The 22,615-nt window shown below is 46.5% G+C and overlaps 2 protein-coding genes across 3 annotated transcripts in view; one reads left to right on the forward strand and one right to left on the reverse strand.

Annotated features, from left to right (window-relative positions):
• The first annotated feature begins 325 nt into the window (after positions 1-325).
• trappc14 (trafficking protein particle complex subunit 14) lies at positions 326-10,852 on the forward strand. 2 transcript variants are annotated; one of them, XM_068713647.1, is made up of 12 exons: positions 326-981; positions 2,222-2,305; positions 2,388-2,520; positions 2,713-2,799; positions 2,891-3,011; positions 3,737-3,884; positions 4,945-5,006; positions 5,218-5,390; positions 6,980-7,122; positions 7,221-7,417; positions 7,531-7,701; positions 7,987-10,852. In XM_068713647.1, the coding sequence occupies exons 1-12, from the start codon at positions 535-537 to the stop codon at positions 7,988-7,990; spliced, it is 1,770 nt and encodes a 589-aa protein (XP_068569748.1). In that variant the 5' UTR covers positions 326-534; the 3' UTR covers positions 7,991-10,852. The 2 variants fall into 2 exon arrangements, with proteins under 2 accessions (XP_068569748.1, XP_068569749.1); XM_068713648.1 differs by having other exon boundaries at positions 326-975.
• The window catches only part of zanl (zonadhesin, like), a 53,305-nt gene continuing 41,393 nt past the window's right edge, over positions 10,704-22,615 (reverse strand). The window contains exons 85-112 of the mRNA XM_068713649.1: positions 21,908-22,077; positions 21,571-21,773; positions 21,179-21,323; positions 20,496-20,743; positions 20,051-20,228; positions 19,780-19,888; positions 19,594-19,688; positions 19,323-19,499; positions 18,895-19,103; positions 18,661-18,805; positions 18,479-18,576; positions 18,235-18,381; positions 17,500-17,664; positions 17,283-17,410; positions 16,900-17,171; positions 16,604-16,812; positions 16,269-16,413; positions 15,925-16,172; positions 15,714-15,843; positions 15,421-15,622; positions 14,376-14,537; positions 14,093-14,223; positions 13,356-13,558; positions 13,085-13,220; positions 12,788-12,925; positions 12,522-12,615; positions 11,653-11,696; positions 10,704-11,039 (exon numbers count right to left, since the gene is read on the reverse strand). Coding sequence (XP_068569750.1) covers positions 10,984-11,039; positions 11,653-11,696; positions 12,522-12,615; positions 12,788-12,925; positions 13,085-13,220; positions 13,356-13,558; positions 14,093-14,223; positions 14,376-14,537; positions 15,421-15,622; positions 15,714-15,843; positions 15,925-16,172; positions 16,269-16,413; positions 16,604-16,812; positions 16,900-17,171; positions 17,283-17,410; positions 17,500-17,664; positions 18,235-18,381; positions 18,479-18,576; positions 18,661-18,805; positions 18,895-19,103; positions 19,323-19,499; positions 19,594-19,688; positions 19,780-19,888; positions 20,051-20,228; positions 20,496-20,743; positions 21,179-21,323; positions 21,571-21,773; positions 21,908-22,077 — 4,387 coding nt within the window. The 3' untranslated portion in view covers positions 10,704-10,983. The remainder of the gene's footprint in view (positions 11,040-11,652; positions 11,697-12,521; positions 12,616-12,787; positions 12,926-13,084; positions 13,221-13,355; positions 13,559-14,092; positions 14,224-14,375; positions 14,538-15,420; positions 15,623-15,713; positions 15,844-15,924; positions 16,173-16,268; positions 16,414-16,603; positions 16,813-16,899; positions 17,172-17,282; positions 17,411-17,499; positions 17,665-18,234; positions 18,382-18,478; positions 18,577-18,660; positions 18,806-18,894; positions 19,104-19,322; positions 19,500-19,593; positions 19,689-19,779; positions 19,889-20,050; positions 20,229-20,495; positions 20,744-21,178; positions 21,324-21,570; positions 21,774-21,907; positions 22,078-22,615) is intronic.

The raw sequence follows: 22,615 nt of genomic DNA on the forward strand, positions 1-22,615 counted from the left end.
AATTATACTAATGTGTTATAATTACATATTTTCAATTCTGGACTTGTTTTTTTAAGCTTTGTAATATTACTAATTTTGCTCAAGAATAGAGTTCTAATTCCACCACTGGTAATATCACAAGGCCACTTTAAAGCCAGGTCGGACTGTGATGTCTTATCGAATCGGTGTATTTTTGTTTATCAATGGTTTAGTTGTGTTTTACATTCACTGTGCTCAGTTCTTGCTCGGCTCTGTGTTCTGTCGTCTGGTGATTGATTAGTGTTGTCTGGGAAAAGATCTGTTTTCGATTAGCCGCCCTGTTTGTTTGTATTGCTACGGAAGCTCAACGGCGAAGATGGCTATCAATGATTTGGGGATTACTTTAATCCTGTTGTTTACGGTAGTGAAAGTGTTAGACTGTTTTAGCTAGACGGTTTTATTTGAAACTGGCATACGGTGTTTTTCACTATACATGAACAGACCGTGGCACTTCAGCCTCGCGCTGTTTACACCGCAGCAGACGGTAAACAGCACAGTTACGTTACAGTTGCAGTGATGGAATCACAATGCGAGTATTTCATGTATTTCCCTGCCGCTCCGATATCGAGTCTGTCAGACCCGGCGGACTACGCGACACTTCCGCGGCGAAACCACGTCTACCTCGGGGAGGTTGTCCAGTTCCTGCTGGTCCTACGGTCCCGGGACACACCGGGGAGGAGGGATGACAGCTCCGGTGTTTTACCTTGGAAGGAGCTCGCGGGCTCTCTGTCCGCTCTGGCGAGCGCGTGCGTCGCCGAGAGCCGCGAGCAGAGACCCGGCGCCGAGTACCAGCCGGACCTCCAGAGCACCAGCACCAGCAGCGAGGAGGGAGAGGAAGAGGAGCCCGGAGAGTCTGGAGGAGAAACACCGGAGAGCAGCCGGACTTTCACACAGTGCAGCCCGCATCTCATTCACAACAGCTCGGCCGTTGGTGGGCGACAGTCTGGGAGGGAACCGGTGAGGGTAAGATATTAGGTACAGGTGCTCTTCACCGTATTTACCATCTAAAGTCTGTTTTAAAGGCGAACAACGACTTGTAAATGACTTGGAGGACATTTTGGATAACCTTTAAACTCACTGCCATCACCTCTCATTTTATTGACCTACCTTCAGTGTAACAGGAAGTAACTTTATCTATTTCCGGAAGTGAGGGGAAACCAAACCGCAGCCATTCATAGACTTCCTGTCCACTCTGACCTGTTTGATTTGAGCAGCCTCTCATCCGTGCAGTGATACTTGTGCTCCAGATGTGTCCAGACCAGTGCGGTCTGGTCTTCAGGGGCTTTAAACCAGCTCCAGTCTCCACCTTCTGCTTTCCAGGCCAGAGACAGAGAGGAGACCTGCAGGGTCTGGAGACGACACAGAGGACACTGAGACTTTAGACTGTACTGGTGTGTAAATGGTACAGGCTACAGAACCTCAACATGTGTCTGTTGATCGGAGTATTTCTAAATAAATAAATAAAGACATGCTCCCAACTATGATGTTATGATGATATAATAAGAAATTATTCTATTATACTTTCTATATGTTTACTTCAAAATGCTCTCCTGACTAAATGACTAAAATGATGAATAATAATCATATAACTTTATAGTAGAGCTGAACTATGAGTTGCGCTGGTTGCAAAACAAAGTCTGACTGTGTAGAAGTCTATGAGAAAGTGACTCTACTTCTCTCTTGATTTATTCCCTCAGTAAACATTGTAAACATGAGTTTATGGTCTCAATCTCTAGTTTCAAGTCTTCTTCAATACAGCATGAAGTTCATTTAGTGAATGATGGTCCATTTAGAGTCAAACAGACCATAAAGCAGGGGATGTTTGAGGGCGGGGCTTACTGTGATTGACAGGTCGCTGCCGTGTACAGCGTCCCTACATCACTCCTCCGCCGTCCAAATGTGGTCACTTCCGTTCATTGGTTGTAAAAAAGCCAAGATGGCGACGGCTGTAGTTCAAGATGGCCAAACCGCTGTATTCAAACATTGAAACAAAAACATCCGTTGGACTGTTTCACGGACAAAACAACACATTTGAAGACGTCACCTTTTGACACTTCTTTTAGTCCTCGTACAGACACGTTAAAGCCCTGTTAGACTTTCATGTTCAATGATCTGTTTGCTAATTTATTCCACATGTTGTCACCAAAACCAACTCTCCGTCTTTAATCTCTCAACATCTTGTCCTCTGCTTGTCCTCCTGCAGTCTGCTCTGGTGCTGGAGGACCAGGTCGTCTTCAGCCTCACCGTCTCTTTGGACAAGCTGCCGGTCAACACGCTGAAAACCAAGGTCAGACGCGTCTGCACACAAAACACGGGGTTTGACCACATGTTGGCCCATGCCTAAACTCTCTGCCCCTCTGTGCTGTCAGATCGTAGTGACCGTGTGGAGGCAGGAGGACGAGGAGCAGGTGGAGGTGAGGGAACACGGCTACCTGACTCTCCTGCAGCTCCGGAGCCCGATGCACACCTTCAGGCAGGACCTCAGCGCCTTCAGGGCACAGGGTACGCGCTTCTCTGTTTCTCTCAAACGGCAGACACGAGACACGGCGAGCGGCGGCAAATTCACGACTTTGTAGTCTCATAGAATATTCAAGTTGTTTTTCTCATAGATTTACCACTTTACCACGTTTTTTAACAGCTGTAGCGATGTGCCGGGTTTGAACCGTCGTGTCTGTGTCTCGTTTCCGTTCCCAGTCAGCGCCATCCTGAATGTTCTCCCACCTCCCAGTGTCCAATGTCAGCACATGGCCGTCTCTGGGAAACACCTGACTGTCCTCAAAGGTAGACCGTCAGCACACACACACACACACACACACAGATCTTAAAACACACACACACACTCTCTCTCCTCCCCCTCTTTCCTTCTCCTCAGTGTTGAACTGCAGCTCTCAGGATGAGCTGTGTGTCAGAGACGTGAAGATCCTTCCTAACTACAACTCGTCCTACCTCCCCATGATGCCAGACGGCTCCGTTCTCATAGTCGACAATGTCTGGTAAGCTCTTAACGTATACACTCGTCTGTCCATAAGCAGGGAGTTTGTCCTTCTCTGAATGATGAGGAATCTAACACCGCAATCTAAGGACAGAGGGTGAATGCTGTACAGATTGCTGAACAGGCTCCTTGAGGCAAATTTGTGATATTGGGTTATCAAACTGTAAGCAAGGAATTTAGTTATTCATTTATGTGAGTCATGGGGGGGGGGGGGGGGGGGGGGGGGGGCTGGAGGGCAACCCAGTGAGCTTTTCACTGGAGGCTCTATCTTGTATTGTGAAGATTAGATGTGAGCGACCGACTGGAAGCTCTGAGCTCTACAATCGTCCGTTTGATTGCGTCACACGCTTTGTTTTCTGGCTAATGATTTGCACGACATCTTGTTTCTCCAAAGCAAGTTGACATTGGTTCTGTTTGTTTTCAGTGTGGCTGGTCTACTGCACCTTCATCGTAGACGGCTTAACTTTGTTCCACACTTTGGTTTATGACCAATAAAACAAGTGACATTCCCATCGGCCTCAGCTGTGTTTACAGCTAGCTAGCAAACGCTAGCATGCTCACGTTAGCTCTGCAGTAGCCACCACAACACCCACAATGAAGACGCGCTTGTTTATTCAGAGTCGTGTCGTCTTACAGAATTCCCCGTACTGTATGTGGTCAAATCAAGGAAGTGCGTTCGGTCTCCAAACAAACGCTTCTTCTGTTTCCACTTCCCCCCCCCTAAAGCCACCAATCAGCCGAGGTCACCGTGGCGTCGTTCTGTCGGATGGACGGCGAGTCGTCCCGCTTACCCAGCATGCTCAGCGCCCTGGAGGAGCACAACTTCCTGTTCCAGCTGCAGCTACAAGACAGAGCGGAGGAGGACTCCAGCGAGGTGAGGAGACAGCATGGAGGCAGCTTCCTTCACTTCACCAGCGTCTCCAAATGGAGGGAGGGGCAGCGCACGTGTCACACACGTTAGCTCACAGACGTTTATGTGGGGAAATCACAACGCGCCCGTGCTCAGGGTCAGTTAAGCATCATATAAGCTCTCGGTAGATTCGTGTTTTATGGCAAAAGTCCACGTTTTTCTTTCCCTCTGTAGAACCACAAGTTGTTTTTTTTGCCGTGTCAAGTGGATTATTACAGGGAGGTGCTCCAATGCAATAATATTTGCAGTATTCATTACTGCAAGCACGGAATTAAGTTAATAAAAAGAAGGCAACAGATATTGTCGGCCTAATAATGAAAACAGAACAGAGTTTTTTATAATGAATAATCTGCCTCTGGCTGTGTGTTTAGTTTAGGTCTATGATATTTGAGGTGGTGTGTTATTGTCTTTTGAGACTTCACAACGCTTCAAATGAATTTAAAGGTCGCTTCGAGCAACTTCCCCAAAAGTAAATCAAATTAAATAAAAAGGTCCTCGCTTCTTCCTCATGGTGTCTGGCCAGTTAGATCTCTAGTCACCAATACAATAGAGGTCAATGCAATTTAGTTTGTAGCTCAGCATAAAAACAAGAAGAAGACATTTCAAATCAAATTCAAACGGCAACATTTCTTTCCAGAAATAGTGCCGTTGGTATATTTTAAGGATGACGGATTATTGTCAACAAATGAAAAGACCAAAGTCAACAGTGTGTTAGTCTCTCTGTTGACAATTTCTCACTTTCACTGGTCAGCTCTTTAAAAACAGCTGACCAACGTATAGTTTCATTTAAAAAATGCTCAGTCATTTCCAAAAAAAAAGGCTGGTTATTGTTGTTTTTCAATCCTTTAGTGGGTGTTTGTGTGATCATGTTGATGAATGAACAATGTCACCCAGTGCCACAGTGTGTCTGATGTGTTTTTATTAGTTTTCGTTAATCATGTGTCCTAATACATTTATCGTGTGTGTGTGTGTGTGTGTGTGTGTGTGTGTGTGTGTGTGTGTGTGTGTGTGTGTGTGTCTGTAGGGTTTGGAAGTCCAGTTGGTGGCCGTGTTACAGTGGTACACTCCAACACTGCCTTTAACAAGGTAACTGCTCTTCTTCTGTTCAACATGTGGAATGTAGGAGAATGGTCATTTGTGGATGTCTGAGCAGGAAATGTACAAGTGGAAGTGATTCAAAATGATATTATCGGTGTTTGCTCCACCTGTGCTTCTCCCGCTGTGACCAGTCAAAATGTCTCCCGTGAAACACGTCCATCACAGGACAATGAAAACAGCAGTTGTGCTCTCCCTCCAGATACATCTCCAGTTGTTACTTGTTGCCCAGTATCCGCTTGGACCGTCCTCTGCTGGTGATGACCGCTTCCTGTCCCCGCGCGGTCAGGCCTCTGGAGCACTTCTGGGTGAAATACACCCTGCTCAACAACTTGCAGGACTTCCTGGCCGTGCGTCTGATCTGGAATTCGGATGGTGAGTAGCAGAGATTTACCGTCACGCGGTCCCGGACAGCTGTTTTTAAGTTTTACTGTGCAGAAACAATTCAGCTCGTTACGTTTCTTGGGATTGAGGGGTTTTTGTGTCGATGCCCGGCACAGAATGTGCGACGACGTCATCGGAAAATATGATTGAGAGTCAAAAAAGACCACGCCCACGCCGGCACGCCACGCCCACGCCGCCACACAGACAGAATGCAGAGGGAGAGAGACGGATATTCAACCTTGGATTCATAATGATACATTTGTTGTTCCAAATATTTTAATCTTTTGGTTTATAGCCACATACCTGCAAAACTGCCCTTCAGTCAGAGCTGTTTAGTGCTAATATTAGCATGCTAACGGTCTAAACTAAAGCCGCTGCCCGACTGGATTCATTCCTCTGGTGGAGGTTGCTTTGATTTTCACCACGTCCGGAGTGTCAATTTGAATTTTCAACCCCACCTCAGTGAGAATTGCAGCCATTATCACCCACCATTGTTGGCCAAACACTGAGCAACGTATTTCAAAGTGAATATTTTCCCACATGAAGTGCTGAGTCATTTTTGTGTGAAAATAGAGGAAGCCAAAAATGCTTATCTGATGACCAACATATGGCCATATTTGGGAACCAATGTCGGTAAAAAAAACAACGTATCTTAATAAGTCTAATGTTAGATCAACACCAGGCCAAATCAACAGAGACGATTGGTGATGACTGCCTCTTGAGTATAGCGATTCCTCTCTCTCTCGGGTCAGTTATTAATAATCCAAGGCTCGTGAGATCCATTATAACTGGGGAGCCGTTATAACGCTGTCTGCATGGCCGGGTTGATGTCCAGATGTGCGGCCTTCGGTGCAGTTCGGCGTGGCAACATTTAGCAGCAGCCTTTGACACGTGTTGGGGGGGCGTGTCAGGGTGAAAGCAGCGACGATGAAATCCAACGGTACAGCGACGCACAGAAAGCTGCAGTGTTCTGCTATCTGTGTGGGCGGGCACTAGATCCATGTCTCGACCCATGACAGAGGCACTACCCAGACCCCTGAGCTTTTTGCGGTCCTAGGCGAGATTTTAGCTGGTGCCCTTTGCATCGGAGCAACACTCATCATTGTGTTTTTTTGTGTGGTGAATAGTGTTGAATTTAGAACCCCCCCCCCCCCCCCCCCCCCCCCCCAGTCTGTCATAGAGTTGTTGTGCTAGTTTGTGTGGAACCGATCGCTCTTCTCACACGATGTGAGTCACCGGCGCGACTATTTCCTTAGCTAGCTAGCTAACTTAGCTATATCCATGCACAAATGTACATCTTACCTCATGTGTTTTATCCGGCAACTCTTTTTATCTCCTGGGAACTCTCGCCATTGACGACCGCATATATTTTTTACGAAATACGGTCCCATGGAGGTCCACCGGAAGGGGCGGGGCTTTTCCTCTCTAAAGTGTGGCCAATGACTCAGCAAGTGTTCGTGAAAAGTAGCAGAGCTTCCTTTGACTCATCCGGTTTCCTATCTTAATCTACTTCCACTTTCTCTCTCCCTCCTCTCCCCCATCACCTGTTCCCTAACTCCACCCATCCGTCCGTTCATCAGCTGACAGAGGAGGCCAGCAGCATCACAGGGCCCACCCGGCTGTGGTGTGCCAGTCTCCCCTCAACAACCTGGGACAGTGTAGGAAGGGCTCCACCCTCTCCTTCACCGTGGCCTTCCAGATCCTCAGGACTGGACTCTTTGAGGTACTGCGCGGTTCTTTCCGATGAATTCAAACGGTAATCGGTTAACGAAAATAAAACACAGTGACTCTCCCGTCTCGCCCCATCCCCCACCCCCGTAGTTGAGCCAGCACATGAAGCTGAAGCTCCAGTTCACGGCCTCGGTGTCCACTCCCCCCGCGGAGCCTCGGTCACCGATGAGGAACGCTCCATCGCCGTCGTCGTCGTCATCCGGCCCCGCAGCCAGAGAGCAGCTGGACCGACACGGCCGATCTCAGAGCTTCTCCCACCAGCAGCCGCCCAGGTCAAACCACGTCAGGTACGCAGGGCGTCGGCCAGCCGCGCTTCTGTAAATGATGCAACGGCTCAAACATTATGCAGACATTTACAGACAGACCTACACATTCCTGTCTTAATATCCGCTGGCTCCAGGTCAGGCAGCGTGATGGTGCGCCATGCCGCCGCCCCTCCCGTAGGACCTCTGATTGGCAGAGGCCTGCCCCTGCCCCCGCCCCCTGACCACGCCCTCATCTCACTGGACAAAATAGCCAAGAGAGAGTGTAAGGTGTTAGTGCTGGAACCAATCCAAGAGGCTCACGGCAGGTAAGAAGACAGCTTTAAGGCTTTTAAATCGTATTATGAGCTCTCCGTTACAAATGTAAAATTACAGTGGTGTCAAAGTCTTGCAAATACTCGTACATGTGTGGAAGGCTCAGTTATGTTGGAAATAATTTGTGTGAAATGGGCTTTTGATCATATTGGGACTGTTTAAAAGCCAACCAAGCAGCTTCAGGCGTCTGAATGAGTTAAACTAACACTAACTGTTTCAGAAACGCATATTGCTTGTGACTCCTGAACAGAAAACTGAAAACTCCCGCTTCTCCTCAGATGACCTGGAGAGGAGGAAGGCTTTGACTGAAGACACACAGTGTTTGGTCCATCTGTCAGCCGCTGGAGCCTGATCCTCTGCCTGAAGACGACAAGATGGTGGATGGAGAGATGGACGGAGGAGCAGAGAGGATCGGTGATTGGTCAGAGAGGAGGAAGGTGATGGAGCGATGCTGCTGGCCACAACAATTCTTCATTTCATTGGTTCATTATTTCAATTCTTGTTTTTACACCTCCTTTTAGCCTACATTCCATTTTACTCAGTGGGTTGTTTTCGTAGCCTTCTTATGTCTTTGTTGATATTTATAGTTAAGTTTTATGTAGGGTATAATCAGGAAACCAGGCCTGGGAGCACAGCTAAAGCTGGGTGGATCCAGTAGTTTGTATTTTCTTTGTAACTGTCCAACATGTTGTGAAGTACGCTTCAAACCATCAGTTAGATTGGAGGAAACTGCTGACCTAGCTGTCTCTGAAAACACAGAACTAGTTAACGTCCCAAAGAAGAGAAGTGGGTACCGTTAGCATAGCAAACATAGCCGCTAATGCTAATGCTGTGTTGTTCATGGTGATACTAATTTAGGCTAGCAAAAACACATGCTAATAACTAAATGTAGTAATTAACAGCCGACTCCTAAGAGTTTCTTTTAGTATGACCAAGCACTGAACAACGCCGTGGCAGCAACCTGTCAATCACAAGGTAGCCCCGCCCTAAAGCATCCCAACAATAACTCCTACAGCTATTCAGTAAACATGATACAACATGTCTCAGGGACAGAGCTAGGCTAGCAGTTTCCCCCTTGCTTCCAGTGGTTTGTGCTAAGCTAAGCTAAGCTAGACATGTTTTAAAACTATTTCTGTAACATACAGATTCTGGGTACGACGGCAAATGGGGAGTTCCCTCAATGTCGGACCGCTCCTTAATGCTGGTCGGTTTTGACAACAACCTCTTCATTCTCTGTTAAGTTCCAGCTTTTAGGTTTCGTTGTCAATAATCTGTCAATCCGGAGCAGTTCGGGCTTCTGCTTATTTGCTAGTGAAGGAAATGTGTCAGTAATTACAATGAATATTAATATCTTAAAGTTTACAAATTTGGTCTATTTTTGGAGGATAACGTTTGAATGAGCGTGATCCAGTCCCACATCGGTAGTCTTTACACTGGCTGAATACTTTTCAGATGTACTCGTCTCAATGATTATGATGATTATTTATTGTTAACGTTCAGGTTTTAAATGGATGTTTCTGTCTTTTCATTTGACCCCTCGTATACACTCCGTGGTCCGACAAGCCCTCGCAGCGTTGAACCTGAACAGTGTGGCGTGTGTTGATGAACATGGTGAGCCTCGTCTCACGTCTCGTGTCTGCGGTGGACGCAGGGTTCATCTGCTGCGAGAGCTTGTTTATCGGATCAGCGCTGCTTAGAGACGGCGCTCTGTGTTCACGTTCTTTTACATTTGTGAAATCCACATCCATAGCATTTCATGGAGGAGCCATTAAAGCTTTTTAAATGAGGGTGTTACCAGGATAGAACTATGTCAAATATGTTTTTTGTTCTTTGATTTTATTTATTTGTTCATTTCCAGATTAATTTCCTTGAAAGAAGTGTTGAATCTCAATGACTGGAAAACTGACAGAAGAGTAAATATTCATGTGATATTGGAAACTTGAATTGTTTGACTGTTGACAAATGTCCTGCTTTGATTTCTCATGGACCAAAGTGTTGGTATGGGGGGACTTTGAGATGGCGGTGGCACCGGACAAAAGGTCAAGGGGTCAACAAAAAAGGTCATAGGTTCTCCTAAGAACTTTGAACCGAGCCCTCAGAAGGAGCGCTGGGCTTTGTAATTCATTTTTTTTTTTTTTTTAGGTGAATGTCCGTCTGGTGCCATCCCAGTGTTGAAGCAACGACACATTACAGACGTGTCGTTGACCTCCTGTATGTGTGTAGCGACACTGAGCATCTTGAATTTGAGCTTGTGGAACGCTGGAATAAACGTGTGGACTCGTACAAGTGCGACTTGTTTTTGTACACTGGATTTGTAATAGAATGAGTCGCCTTCCACCGAGTCTGGCCGAACACAGCCGCTGCTGTTCTTTGTCTGAATGCGCCTTTCATTCCGGTCCTCGGTGTGGAACCTCCTTTCAAACGTCGGAGCCGTTAGGGAGCCACACACAGTCAGCGAGGAAACTCGTTGTTGTGCAACGTGTCGGGAATCTCCCGGTTTTCAAATAAAGTGTTGCTGGGTGATGCGTTGGTCTGTTTGATTTTTAGTCATTAGTTTCATAGTTTCACAGGTATGTTGGCTGTTTGCGTATTACGAAACATCTTTCATCAGTTTTACAAATCTTCACAGAAAGGAATCGGCCCTTTAACCCTTTGTGTTTAGGGACATTTTTGATTTCTGATGTTGTGATTATTTTGGCTGTGTTAATATATATGGCATACACTTTGGTGTGTTCATGTCCATGTGAGGTTTGGATGGTCAACCTCGGCTCCTATAATGAGTCTGTGATATACAGACACTCAAAACTGGTCAAACTGAAACCCATTACGACCGTGACTTGTGATCCCACAGCGTAACGGGAATGAACTTTCTCTCTACAGACCAGTTATTGTTGTGTGAGGACGTCCAGTAAAGAATAAGATAAACTAGATGCAGAATATGGATATATGGTAAAAGATCTGTAAGAATGAAACCAATGTTCAACAAAGACAAACGTACATTTTCTCTCTTTTTTTTTTACTCATTTCATATCATAAATACACAAACACTTATTGGCGCACACACACACACAGATTTCCACTCTTCTGTTAATTAAACGTGCGCATCGGACTAAAATTACATTCAAAAGCATAAGTTAAGAAAAGCAAAACACGGGCGTATGAACAACATCAATAACATTCACAACTCTCACAAGCCTTCCTTCATTTGTGACGGAGTTTAGTTCTTCTCTGCTGAAGAGCAGACGGCTCGCGTTCCTTACATTCAGGCTGCAGCATCACATAGAAGTGACTTTATCCTTTCTCTGGTCGTCCATGTTTGAATAGGGAACAGCTGCAAGAGAAGAAAGGGACAGATGTTAAAATAAAACTACTGATCATCATCAGGAAGAATCTGCAGACATTCAGATTATTACTCTATTAGGAGATTAAGGATTCTTAAAGATATCGCTGAAAAGTATATCAATTTAAAAAGTAAATACGGATGAAATTGAATTAGGATGCAAAGGAGTCAGCCTCCAATGCTATTTACTCTATTACTATGGGGTCCATTTTTGATTATATTCAGTTTGTATATATATTTTATATTCATATATATATATTTTTATATATATTGTTTTTTTATATATGAAAAATACCAAAGACACTTTAAGACAATGACAGAATGCGTTAGTGAGACTTTTTAAATTTAGTTTGAATTAAAATTAGAAAAAGGAAACAAATACTGGATATAAAATATATGGATTCATTGTGAGTAACAGTGGATTTTCTGATGAGTCAGCATGTAAGCTGACCTAAATGTGGGTCTAACTCTACAAACGTTATAAACTGGGATCACGCTCAAACGTTGTCGTCTATTTTTTTTAAATGTAGTCCGGAGATCAGCGATGTGTTTGAGCGTCATTCCTGTCTCTTAATTCTTCATGAACAGTGGTGACGGTTCTTACTCGTGGATTTCATGCTGAGCTTTCTCTCGTCACACTTGGGATTCCTGCGGACAGAAAGAACCGAGGTGAGGGACGACAAAACGTCGATGAGTCATGGTTGAGAGCAGGAGAGTGAAGGTAGAGTGAAGGCAGTCAGTGAATCACACCTTCCCCTTCCCAGTGCTGATACAGCATGCTCCCAGAAATGCCCGCCAAAATAAAACCCAAAAGTGATGACACTAATTTTCTCTCACCCACTGTGAGACGACTGCTGCCTCTGAATTACATAAACTTGTGACCTGCAATGAAAATTAAACTTTTATCTGGGCCTTGATGAGAGTCGATTTTGTTTATGATTAGTAGAGGACAGCGGTGGACAAGTCGGTCAGCAGTCATGACACAAAACACGCACACACACACACACACACACACACACACACACACACACTTTATTCTCAAAATACTGACTTGAAATCAGAATTGATATTAAACTCAGAAATCTGACTTTATTCTCAGAATTAAAGTTAAATTTCCCAAATTCTAACTTTATTCCCACAATTCTGACTTTATTCTCACAATTCTGACTTTATTCCCACAATTCTGACTTTATTCTCACAATTCTGACTTTATTCCCATAATTCTGACTTTATTCCCACAATTCTGACTTTATTCCCACAATTCTGACTTTATTCTCACAATTCTGACTTTATTCTCACAATTCTGACTTTATTCTCACAATTCTTTCTTGAAGTCGGAATTGAGAGATTAATGCCAAAGTTGTAAGAATGATTAAAAAGAAAATATTCTGACACTCAAAATACGGACCTCGCATCCTCTCACACACGGAATGCTTTGACATTTTGCACAGAACACAGTCAGCTGAGACTCACTTGGCTTTTTGTCGACAAGCGCACGCGACGGCGGTCACAATGGCGATGACGACGACTGCGACCAACACCGCTATCAGGATGATCCACTTGGTTTCTGTAACGAACAACAATTACTTTAAACCCAAACTTTCACAAAGATAAAAGTCAACGAAATCCAAAAAGAATCATGAAGTCATACATGTTTTTGTTTTTTTAACAGAAGTCTGATATAGATCGACTGACGTGTAAATGTCATAGTGTGACCCTGATGAGTGAAGCAGACGTACCCAGTCCTTCGCTTTGAGTTATCTCCACCTCGCAGTTGGTTCCCTCGAAGCCCTCCGCACACCGACAGCTGTACGTGTTGTTGCTGGCCTCATCACACTTGCCTCCGTTCAGACAGGGGTAGCTGAGGCAGGGACTCGCTGCAACAACAAGACATTATTCTAACCTTTTTTGACAGTTTGACCTTGTGTGCGTCTCTCACAGCGCTCATTTAAGCATCGTCCGTATAAATAATTGATCATTTTTTTGAGTGGAATGATGGATGAATTGTATTTCCACCGAAGCACAAACACACACACCTCTGTAGCAATCCCGTTTGAATTCGTAGATGGTGCAGACGAAACCGCCCTGGCAGGTTTTGGGCTGGCACACGGCGCCGGTGCTGGTGCACTCGCATGCCTGGGAACAGTCCTCAGTCACGAACTTCTCCTTCAGCTGCAGGAAGCGGAGGGAGAGAGGTGAGGTGGAGGGTTGAAAGAGATCATCACACAATGACACACACACACACACACACACACACACACACACACACACACACAGCCCCTGCTGTAACTCCAGAAGGCCTCTTACGGTGTAGTATCGGTTGAGGAAGGTGCAGCCACACTGTGTGTATGGCACGCAGACGCCCTCGCTCATGACGAAGCCCGCCGCGCACTGGCAGCCCTCCGCGCAGGCGGTGGCGTCGCACTCTGAGGGGGCCGCCAGGTCGGCGCAGGAGGCGGGGCAAGGTGACATGCAGGTGGTGTAGGTGCTGTTGGCATCACAGGACAGGACTGGAGAGAGAGAGAGAGAGAGAGAGAGAGAGAGAGAGAGAGAGAGAGAGAGAGAGAGAGTCACAACCAGGCTGCAACCTCCGGTTCTGCCAAGTGAAGCCAATACGGAAGTGTCTTAAACCTGCATTCTCTCTAGTGTCCATCAGGGGGCGACTCCTCTGGTTGTATAGAAGTCTAGTCTAAAATGACTCTACTTCTCTCTTGATTTATTCCCTCAGTAAACATTGTAAACATGAGTTTATGGTCTCAATCTCTAGTTTCAAGTCTTCTTTAATACAGCATGAAGTTCATTTAGTACATGATGGTCCATTTACAGTCAAACAGACCATAAAGCCACTGCATTCTAAATATGGTAACAATCAAAAAAATCCAAAATTATAACCCCATTGTGGAATCACATTTTCTTTTTTTAAGTTTACATTTTAACCATTTTTAATAAAGTGCCCTGTGAGCCTCCACAGTCCTCTGAGAATCACTCCACCGTCGTTAATCCCACATGATGTGTAAAGCAGTGAAACGCGTTCAGCATCTTACCACAGTCCAGCTGCTGCCTCCAGGATCCCAGTTTGACTCTGGCCTCCTGACAGGCGGCAGCGTACGCTTCATAACTGGCACAACGCAGCGTCCCACTGCCATCCTCAGCACACAGGTCAAACACACAGTCACTGAGGGACAAACACACCACAGTCAGACTCCAATTTGAAGGAAGGACGTCAAGTGTATCATGTGTTATGCACCAATTTAAACTGCACTGGACAGCTTCAACACACACACACACACACACACACACACACACACACACACACACACTACTCACTCCTGGTAGGTTTTAGGCGGCAGGGTAGCATGGCAGGCAGCAAACGGCCCCTTGGAGTCGGACAGCGCTCCGCACTGAGCCACGCTGTTGTAGTCATTGAGCTGAGACTGAGAGCAGTCCGACGTCTCAAATCCCGAATCTGGATCGGTCTCCACCTCTCGCCTGGAGACAGATGGAGCAGACAGAAAGAATGGAATGGACAGAGGAGATATAGAAAGGATTAAAGCCGCTGTGTCTTAACATTCTCAATAACTGCATATCAGATTACGTTGAAATTTGCTTAGAAAATCCAAGGTCAAGAGATTATGATCGCCAGTGGGAATCTTCTGACCCTTCCTCTTCCTCCACTATCTGGTGGAAATATCCAGTTGACCTACACATAAGATACCTCTAACACTAATACAACACTTCATATTACTGTGGATATTCAAGCCCCCAACATAAAGACCCCCATCTGTGGTAAGATATTAAAAAATAAAGTTGTTAATATCTTATATCTTACAGCCTTCTTTAGTGAGTGGAACTTGCTCATGTGTCATAATAATAACTCATAAATAAGGGCAGGGGTAAAAGTATGGAATTGTCAATCCAGTCTATTACCCTTTACTGCTTTTCCTTTTATTTTACAGTAAATTAAATTTTATTTTTTCTTTATTTACATATTTATTATTTACATATTTCCTTAATTAAGTGATTTTACTTATATTTAATATCACTATTGCTATCTTTCTGCTATTTCATTTTTATTTATTATTATTTTCATTTTTTAATCTCTTTATTCTTATTTATTAATTATCATTATTATTATCAATTTTATTATTGTTTATTTTAAAACAATTTTAAAAATAAGTATTTTTCTATTTAATATTTATTATCATCATTACTATCTCTTCTGAAAATGGGCATTAAAACTAAACAAAGTAAACTGATGATACATAAACAAAACTGAGGTCAGAATGAATCTCTATTCTCATGAACCCGAATGTTTGTAAAATCTATAGAAGGTGTGTTTACTGCTACAGCAGGGACCTGGTAGTGGACCTACTTGTGAGCGTGGACACTGGGAGGAAGGTGGAAGATCTTCAGTTCCTCCGCCTGTCGGTCGCTGACCCTCCAGCTCTCTCCGAACGTGTTCAGGTTCCTGACCACGACTCCATCTGGCTTCATGTACTCATTTCTGGTGATGCCGTCGTAGTTTCCACACAGCCCCCTGACAGAGTTCTTATAGGTGCTGGGCAGTATGACCTCTGACACACAAACAGAGAGATGGAGGAGTGAATGGATTCACAAACGAGCCACGGTCAGTTTAGCGAGGGCCGAGGTTTCTTCTCCTCTTACCTCCGCGACTTTTGCCATCGAAGCGCACAGTGAGTCCGAAGTCGGTGGTGAGCTGGACCTGCCTGGAGTTCATCGTGATGGTCAAACCATCAACTGGACTGAGAGGAGGTGACACACGCTCTCCGTTCACCTAGAAAGGACACAATAGAATTTCACTATTTGCCTTTTAACGCAAGCGACAAAAAAAATCAGACAAAGACAAACTGCTGACCAGGATGTTCTTCTTCTGCAGGAAGCGGACATTGACGCCGTAAACGTCAACGTACATCTGATCCAGGAAGGACACCCTCCCGTTCCCCCCGCGTCTGATGTTCTTCCCCCGCACCACGACGGGCGACAGGGAGTTCTGCAGGTTGTGGCCCTGAGTCAGGACGTAGGTGTAGGGGCCCTGGAAGTGATGGGTGAAGCCATCGAACGTTCGGTAGTGAGGATCCCCAGAGACGCTGCACTTGTCGAACTCTAGAGGACGGTGTGAATGAAACGGTGAAAAAACGGGTTAAAGATTTAAACGATACTTAAAATATATCACGGATGAAGCCGGTCAGAGTGACTCACTGGTGGGTTTGCAGTAGACGTCTCCGTATTTGTCCAGGCCACACACGGAGTTGGAATTACAGCTGTGGTCCTTACACATGATTTTGCCACCGAGGTTGCAGGTACATAAATCAGTACATTTATCTGTCAGCCACGAGTCTCCCACCTACACACACACACACACACACACACACACACACACACAAACACAAAGATATATTGCAACGTGTAACAATCTTTACTTTAATTCCCAAGCATGGATGGATTACTGAACGGGCCTATGGGGCACCGGCCCAGGGGGGCCAAAATTTTAAACCAGCATGTGTCTCTGATGTTCTATGACATCACATCCTCACATCATGGTACTCTCCGTCTGAGTCCAGGCAGCCACATTTGTCCAGAGGAACACACTTGTTGTCGCTGAGGACGTAGCCGGCGTCGCACTGGCAGCCCTCCACGCAGGCCGTCGGCGGGAGGTGGCAGAAGATGGGGAAGAGGTCGGAGCAGGTGGGGGGGCAGGGGGCGGTGCAGTCCGAGTAGTGGCTGTTGATAGGGCAGGGCATGGCTGCAGGGGGGGGGAAAGACAATCACGAAAAGACGACTCGACTACAATCTTTGATTTAACCTGTCGATGAGCGTGGCCGGAACTCACGACAGAAGGTGTTGTTCCTCCAGCTGATGGTGACCCCGGCGCTCTGGCAGGCCTGAGCGTACGCCTCCACGTTGTCGCAGAGCGTCGCCTGCATGCCGTCGTACTCGCACATGTCGTAGACGCAGTTGCCCAGGAAGGCCTCGGGGGGCACCAGCGAGTGGCAGGGCTTGAAGCGGTCGGAGAAGATGACCTCGGCACACTGAGCCTCGTACAGCTTCTCTTCCTCCGCCGTGCAGTTGGGGTGCACGTCTGGACAAGTGTCTGGCTGGCAGCTAGAGGGGAGAACGTGAAAGTATAACCAACATGCATAGGTTGATCATAACCAAGCTCAGATTACCCACATAATCACAGTCAACCGTGTGTGATGGCTGTGAGCTACTGACCCAGAATCACTGTCCCCATCGGATTTCCAGCTGTTGCCCAGTTCAATCACATCCTTGGCTGGTTTCTTGTTGGGCATCAGGTTGTCATCCGAGGAGTTGTGGTTGTAGTTGCCGCACATGCCGCACAGCTGGAGAGGAGTAAATCGAGCTCTTCGTTTGTCTGACTTGACCGTGAGAAATTTGGCGGAGGGACAATAAAGACAATATGTCTTCATACCTTGTCGAAGTATTCCCCAGGAACCGTGATCTCCAGGTGATGGACGCCGTCGAACTTCACCTGCAGTCCAAAGTTCGTGTCCAGCAGACTGTAGGATCCACTGGTTATCACCTTGGCTCCGGCCACCTCGATGGAAAGTGGCGTTTTCACCCGCCGTCCATTCAGCTAAGAAGAGACAGACACCAGCTAGTCATTGACCATTTCATTAGGCTGTTTACCATTATAGTGTTTTTCTACGGAAGCCGTTAGTCTGAGCCAAATAGTTATCGTTTCAGGTTATTATTATCCTTCGTGTTTGTTGGCGTAAAACTCATTTTGGCCACATTTTCAAAATAGGACGAAAAGCAATCATGTTTTCTTCCAGGTGAGTTTTAAAATGTTCCATGTACTTTAAACACAAGGTACATATATTGTGTGTTAGCAAGTTATGTAAATCGAAATGTACCTGGAGAAAAAGAAAGTATTCATTTAGTCCTATGTAGAACATTGGGTAGTGGTGCACTTCAGCCACTTGTGGCCGAAATAAGGATTACAACAACACAAGAAATTTCCGTACGAAACATTTTTATCTGCCAAAACTATTTTTTTTAATCATAAACAGGAGAGAACATTTTTTAGATCAGACTGCGAAAATGGATCAACAGAATGCTTTTTTTGTCTTTTGCTTCTCAGGGCTTCCGTAGTTTTCTGCCGGCAATATAATTTCTATATTTACAAAAGAATAGCGTTCCTTACCAGAACTCTGCGGCTCTTCTGCAGTTCCACCACAGTGTCGTGAGGCAGGTAGACCTTGACAGAGCGAACATAGGAGGCCTCTGGTTGACCGCGCTCCTCGTTTTTAGCCACGATCTTGAAGGGCGTTACCTTGGTGGTGTTACACACCTATGGGATTCAGAAAAAAACCCATATCATTTCAAAACACTGTGCTCTTATTGTTTCAGAATGCACAAACAGATGTTGATCAAGTTGAAATTCGTACCTCCACCAGAGTGTAAGTGCAGGTGCCCATGTACGTGTGCATCACACCATCAAAGGTGTAGTAGTGAGGATCTCCAGCCACGTGACACACTCCTTTACCTGAGGACGAATAAGAAATAATGAACAGAACCGCAAATATTCTCAAACTGTTTATTTGTTTGGTGAAAGGTGTGATCGTCTCACCTGTGGAGTGGCAGTCCAGCACTCCCTCCACGACTTTACACTCCTGCGCCGGGCTGCACTGCCAGGGCTCGCAGGTGACGTTGCGGTTGCCGTTACACTTACAGCGCTCTGAGCAGTCCGTCTCCGTGAACCAAGAGTCTCCCACCTGTTGTGGACGCACGAGAAGTTCAGCGCACGCTCAAACGCTTTCTTCTCGCAAAAACAAACTCTCCGCCCCCCGAGGCGCACGCTTACCGGTCTATAGTGTCCATCGGCGTCGGTGCATCCGCACTCGCTGAGCGGGACGCACTTGTCTCCGCTGAGGATGAGGCCCGGGTTACAGACGCATCCCTCCACGCAGGGCTGGTCGCAGGAGCCGCCGGAGGCCGCCGGGTCCTGACAGCTGGGCTGAGCGCAGGCGGGGCCGCACGGGTTGTAATGGCTGCCTGGGGGACACTTCAGAGCTGGAGGGAGGGAGGACAGATGGACAAGGGGTGTTTGAAGGACGTTTTGTAAAATACATGTGTTTGTTTTTTTTCTCCAAATGTAAAGTGTTTATTCACACGAGCAACTCTAAATGCTACCAAGGATTTCATGACTGATAAATCCTGTGTGCCCTATACTCGGCTCCGTATTTGTACTTTTAAATTTTTTTGACACGCAATCTCCACACACAGACTTACGACAGAAGGTGTTGTTCCTCCATGCGATGGGGACTCCTGCAGCAGCACACATGTCGGCGTAGCTCTCTATGGCCTGGCACAGAGCCACGGCCTGGCCTCCGGTCGCACACATGTCGTACACGCAGTTTCCAAAGTACGGCTCCGGGGGCACGACGGAGTGGCAGGGCTTAAAGAGACCTGAAGACCAAACTCATTTCACTCAATGACCACTTTCTCCATGGCAACAGTGTGTGTGTGTGTGTGTGTGTGTGTGTGCGTGTGTGTGTCATACCGTTGGGATCCGTGATCATGCCGCAGCTGGTGGGCTTCTTGGCCTCCTCCTCCACGTCTTTATCACAGTCCTCCTGTCCTCCACCGTTGGTGCAGCTGGAGAAGAGGCAGAGGATTTATTAGAATGGAGTGAAGTGATGATTTTTGTGGTGGAGTACGTATTTTTGTGTCGCGTGACGTGACTCACTCGGGCCTCGGGTCAGGAACCTGCCAGCTGTCTCCCAGTTCGTTGGTGTTAGCAGCTGGTGTGTTGTCTGGCTTCAAGTTGTCGTCTTTGGAGTTTCCATTGAAATTTCCTGCCGGGGGGAACAAACATTATGGGCTGCCTGTGTGATAGTATTTTGGTTGGCCTGGTAGTTTTTGGGTCAGAACTAGCTGTCACCAAGGAATAGACACAACTTGGATTGGAATCCGTTGTTGTTTATAACAGCCTGAAATGGGACACGACTGGTTCTTACCACACATGCCACAGAGCAGGCCGTTGTAGGAGGTCGGCACGGTGACGTCGGCGTGGTGGTTGCCGTCGAAACGTACCCTCAGGCCGAAGGACGTCTCCAGGACGACGAACTTGCCGCTCAAGTAGATCTTGACTCCGTCCATGGAGGTGACAGGCGGGACGACCGCCATCCCGTTGACCTGGAGGACACAGAGACGTTTATTCCGACGGTGAGCAGAGAGCGTCTGTGCGTGGAGGCGGTCATTTCCCCGGGGTCATGGCCCCATCCCCCGATTTAACCACCAAAATGCTTATCATTCTCCAAAGACATTTACAATTATTGAAGACTAAAAAACCTGTAAACATTCACGCCAAAGAAGGGCATTGTGGGCATTATCGCTACAAAAACCCCAAAAGAGATTTCTCCGAACTAGAACCAGAACCGGCGTCTCCGTCAGCTAACGTACCTGGACCGTGCGGCCCTTGCCGAGGACGACGGTCACCCCGTTCACGTTGACCATCACAGCCCTGACGTAGGAGATCTTCTTATTACTCCCCCTGTGCTCGTTCTGCGTGTCCACGCTGAAGTACGGCAAGCCGGAGGAGACGTTGCAGGGTTTGGACAGCGTGTAGGAGCAGGCTCCCATGTAATGGTGGCTGTGCTTGTCAAAGGTGGTGTAGTGGGGGTCGCCAGATACCGAGCAGATGCCATTTCCTGAACAAAAGAGCATTATTTAATATACATTACATTACATTACATTACAATCATTTAGCAGACGCTTTTATCCAAAGCGACTTACAATTCAGTATCTATCTACCGTAGGCACAGCTACGGGAGCAATTTTGGGGTTAAGTGTCTTGCTCAAGGACACACTGACATGAGACCAGCTGGAGCCGGGGATCAAACCGCCAACCCTCATTTAAATATATTATTATAGTAGTAGTAGTAGTATTTGGCAAAAGGCGTTTCGCACATTTCATCAAGCGCATCAACTCTTTTTCGCACAATTGGACGTTTTATCGACTTTTGCCGTTTCAATACAGCTTTTCCAATGCAATACTTCAAAATCTGCATAAAAATATATGAATGATGCTTTGTGTTTGTGTTTGTGTGTGTGTGTGTGTGTGTGTGTGTGTGTGTGAGACATACCTAAAGGACGACATTCGTATTCTCCTTCCTGCAGCTGGCAGCTCTCAGTGGTGGGTTTACAGCTGCTGTTGTGACACTGAATCAAACCTCCACTGTGACACACACACTTCTCCTCGCAGCCCTCCAAGTACCAGTTATCATCCACCTGACAAACACACACACACACACACATATATGCACATTATACATATGTGTGGCAAGCCCTCACAACAATGTGGTAAACTATAATTGTATTGTTGAGTATCATCGTATCATGCTTTAAGAATACCATCAACGTATCATTACTCCATTCAAATATTGTGCGGAGTTGTGCGTGAATGCTTTGACTAGAGTACAGTGGAATCATCCATCACTTTGTGATTTTAGGTCACATGGACGTAGCTCCCACTCACGGGGTGATAGGTCCCGCTGGTGTCCACACAGCCGCAGTCCTTCAGCGACACACACTTGTCGTTGCTGAGGATGAAGCCCGGGTTACACTCGCAGCCCTCCACGCACACGTCCTCGCAGCCGGGTGGCCCGACCGCACCCAGACACGTCTCGGGGCAGGAACTGGCACACAGAGTGTAGGAGCTGTTGGGAGGACAGGCCAGGGCTGCATGGAGGGATATAGGTGATTGAAGACAAGGAGGAAAAGATGAATGTTATGTTGTTGGAGCTTTTTTTCCCCGATCCAAGGATCTGGACCAAGCGACGAGAAGACAAAACGTCGGAACGCTGAAGACTTACGACAGAAGCTCGGAGTCCTCCACTGGTGGACTTTGGCTCCGGCGCTCTGGCAGGCGTCGGTGTAGGCCTGGAGCTGGTCGCACAGGACGTGCTGCTGGCCGTTGAACTGACACATGTCGTACACGCAGCTCTGGAAGTACGGAGTGGGGTTCACCACACTGATACACTCCCTGGAAGCAGAGGAAGAGCACTCAGATGGTCCAGCAAAGCTCAACCAATGACACGCTGCTGATCATCTTTTGAATCGTTCCTTAAAGACATTTAATCCTAAGCAACCAATCCTTAGAGAGACATTTGACAATCAGGCACTCGAAACATTTTCATAGAAAGACATATATAAGGGTGCTGCTACCACACTACACACTGTTTATTTAGCTACAGTAAATGCATGTAAAAATAAATACATATGTGTGTGTGTGTTGGGTTCAGAGTCCAACGCTGTTCTCACTACACTTTGTCCGCGGTGGTGCCAGATAAATAACAGCGAAAGGTTGGTTCAGAAGAATAAAACACCACACTACTGAGGATTTCACCAAAAGGTCTTAAATAGACATGTTGAGGAACTTTACCACAATATTTCAATAACAGAAAGCCAGACGCACAAACTGGATGAGTGGAGATTTACCAGGTAGGAACAAAAGACACTACTGAGATGCATCATGGGAAAGGATAGGTTGTTACAGTCGGCGCGCCGTCGAGCAGGTCGGA

The sequence above is a fragment of the Cebidichthys violaceus genome, unplaced genomic scaffold, assembly GCF_023349555.1.
Source record: "Cebidichthys violaceus isolate CVI_PGR_0920_01 unplaced genomic scaffold, fCebVio1.0.p SCAF_19, whole genome shotgun sequence".
Taxonomy (NCBI): domain Eukaryota; kingdom Metazoa; phylum Chordata; class Actinopteri; order Perciformes; family Stichaeidae; genus Cebidichthys; species Cebidichthys violaceus.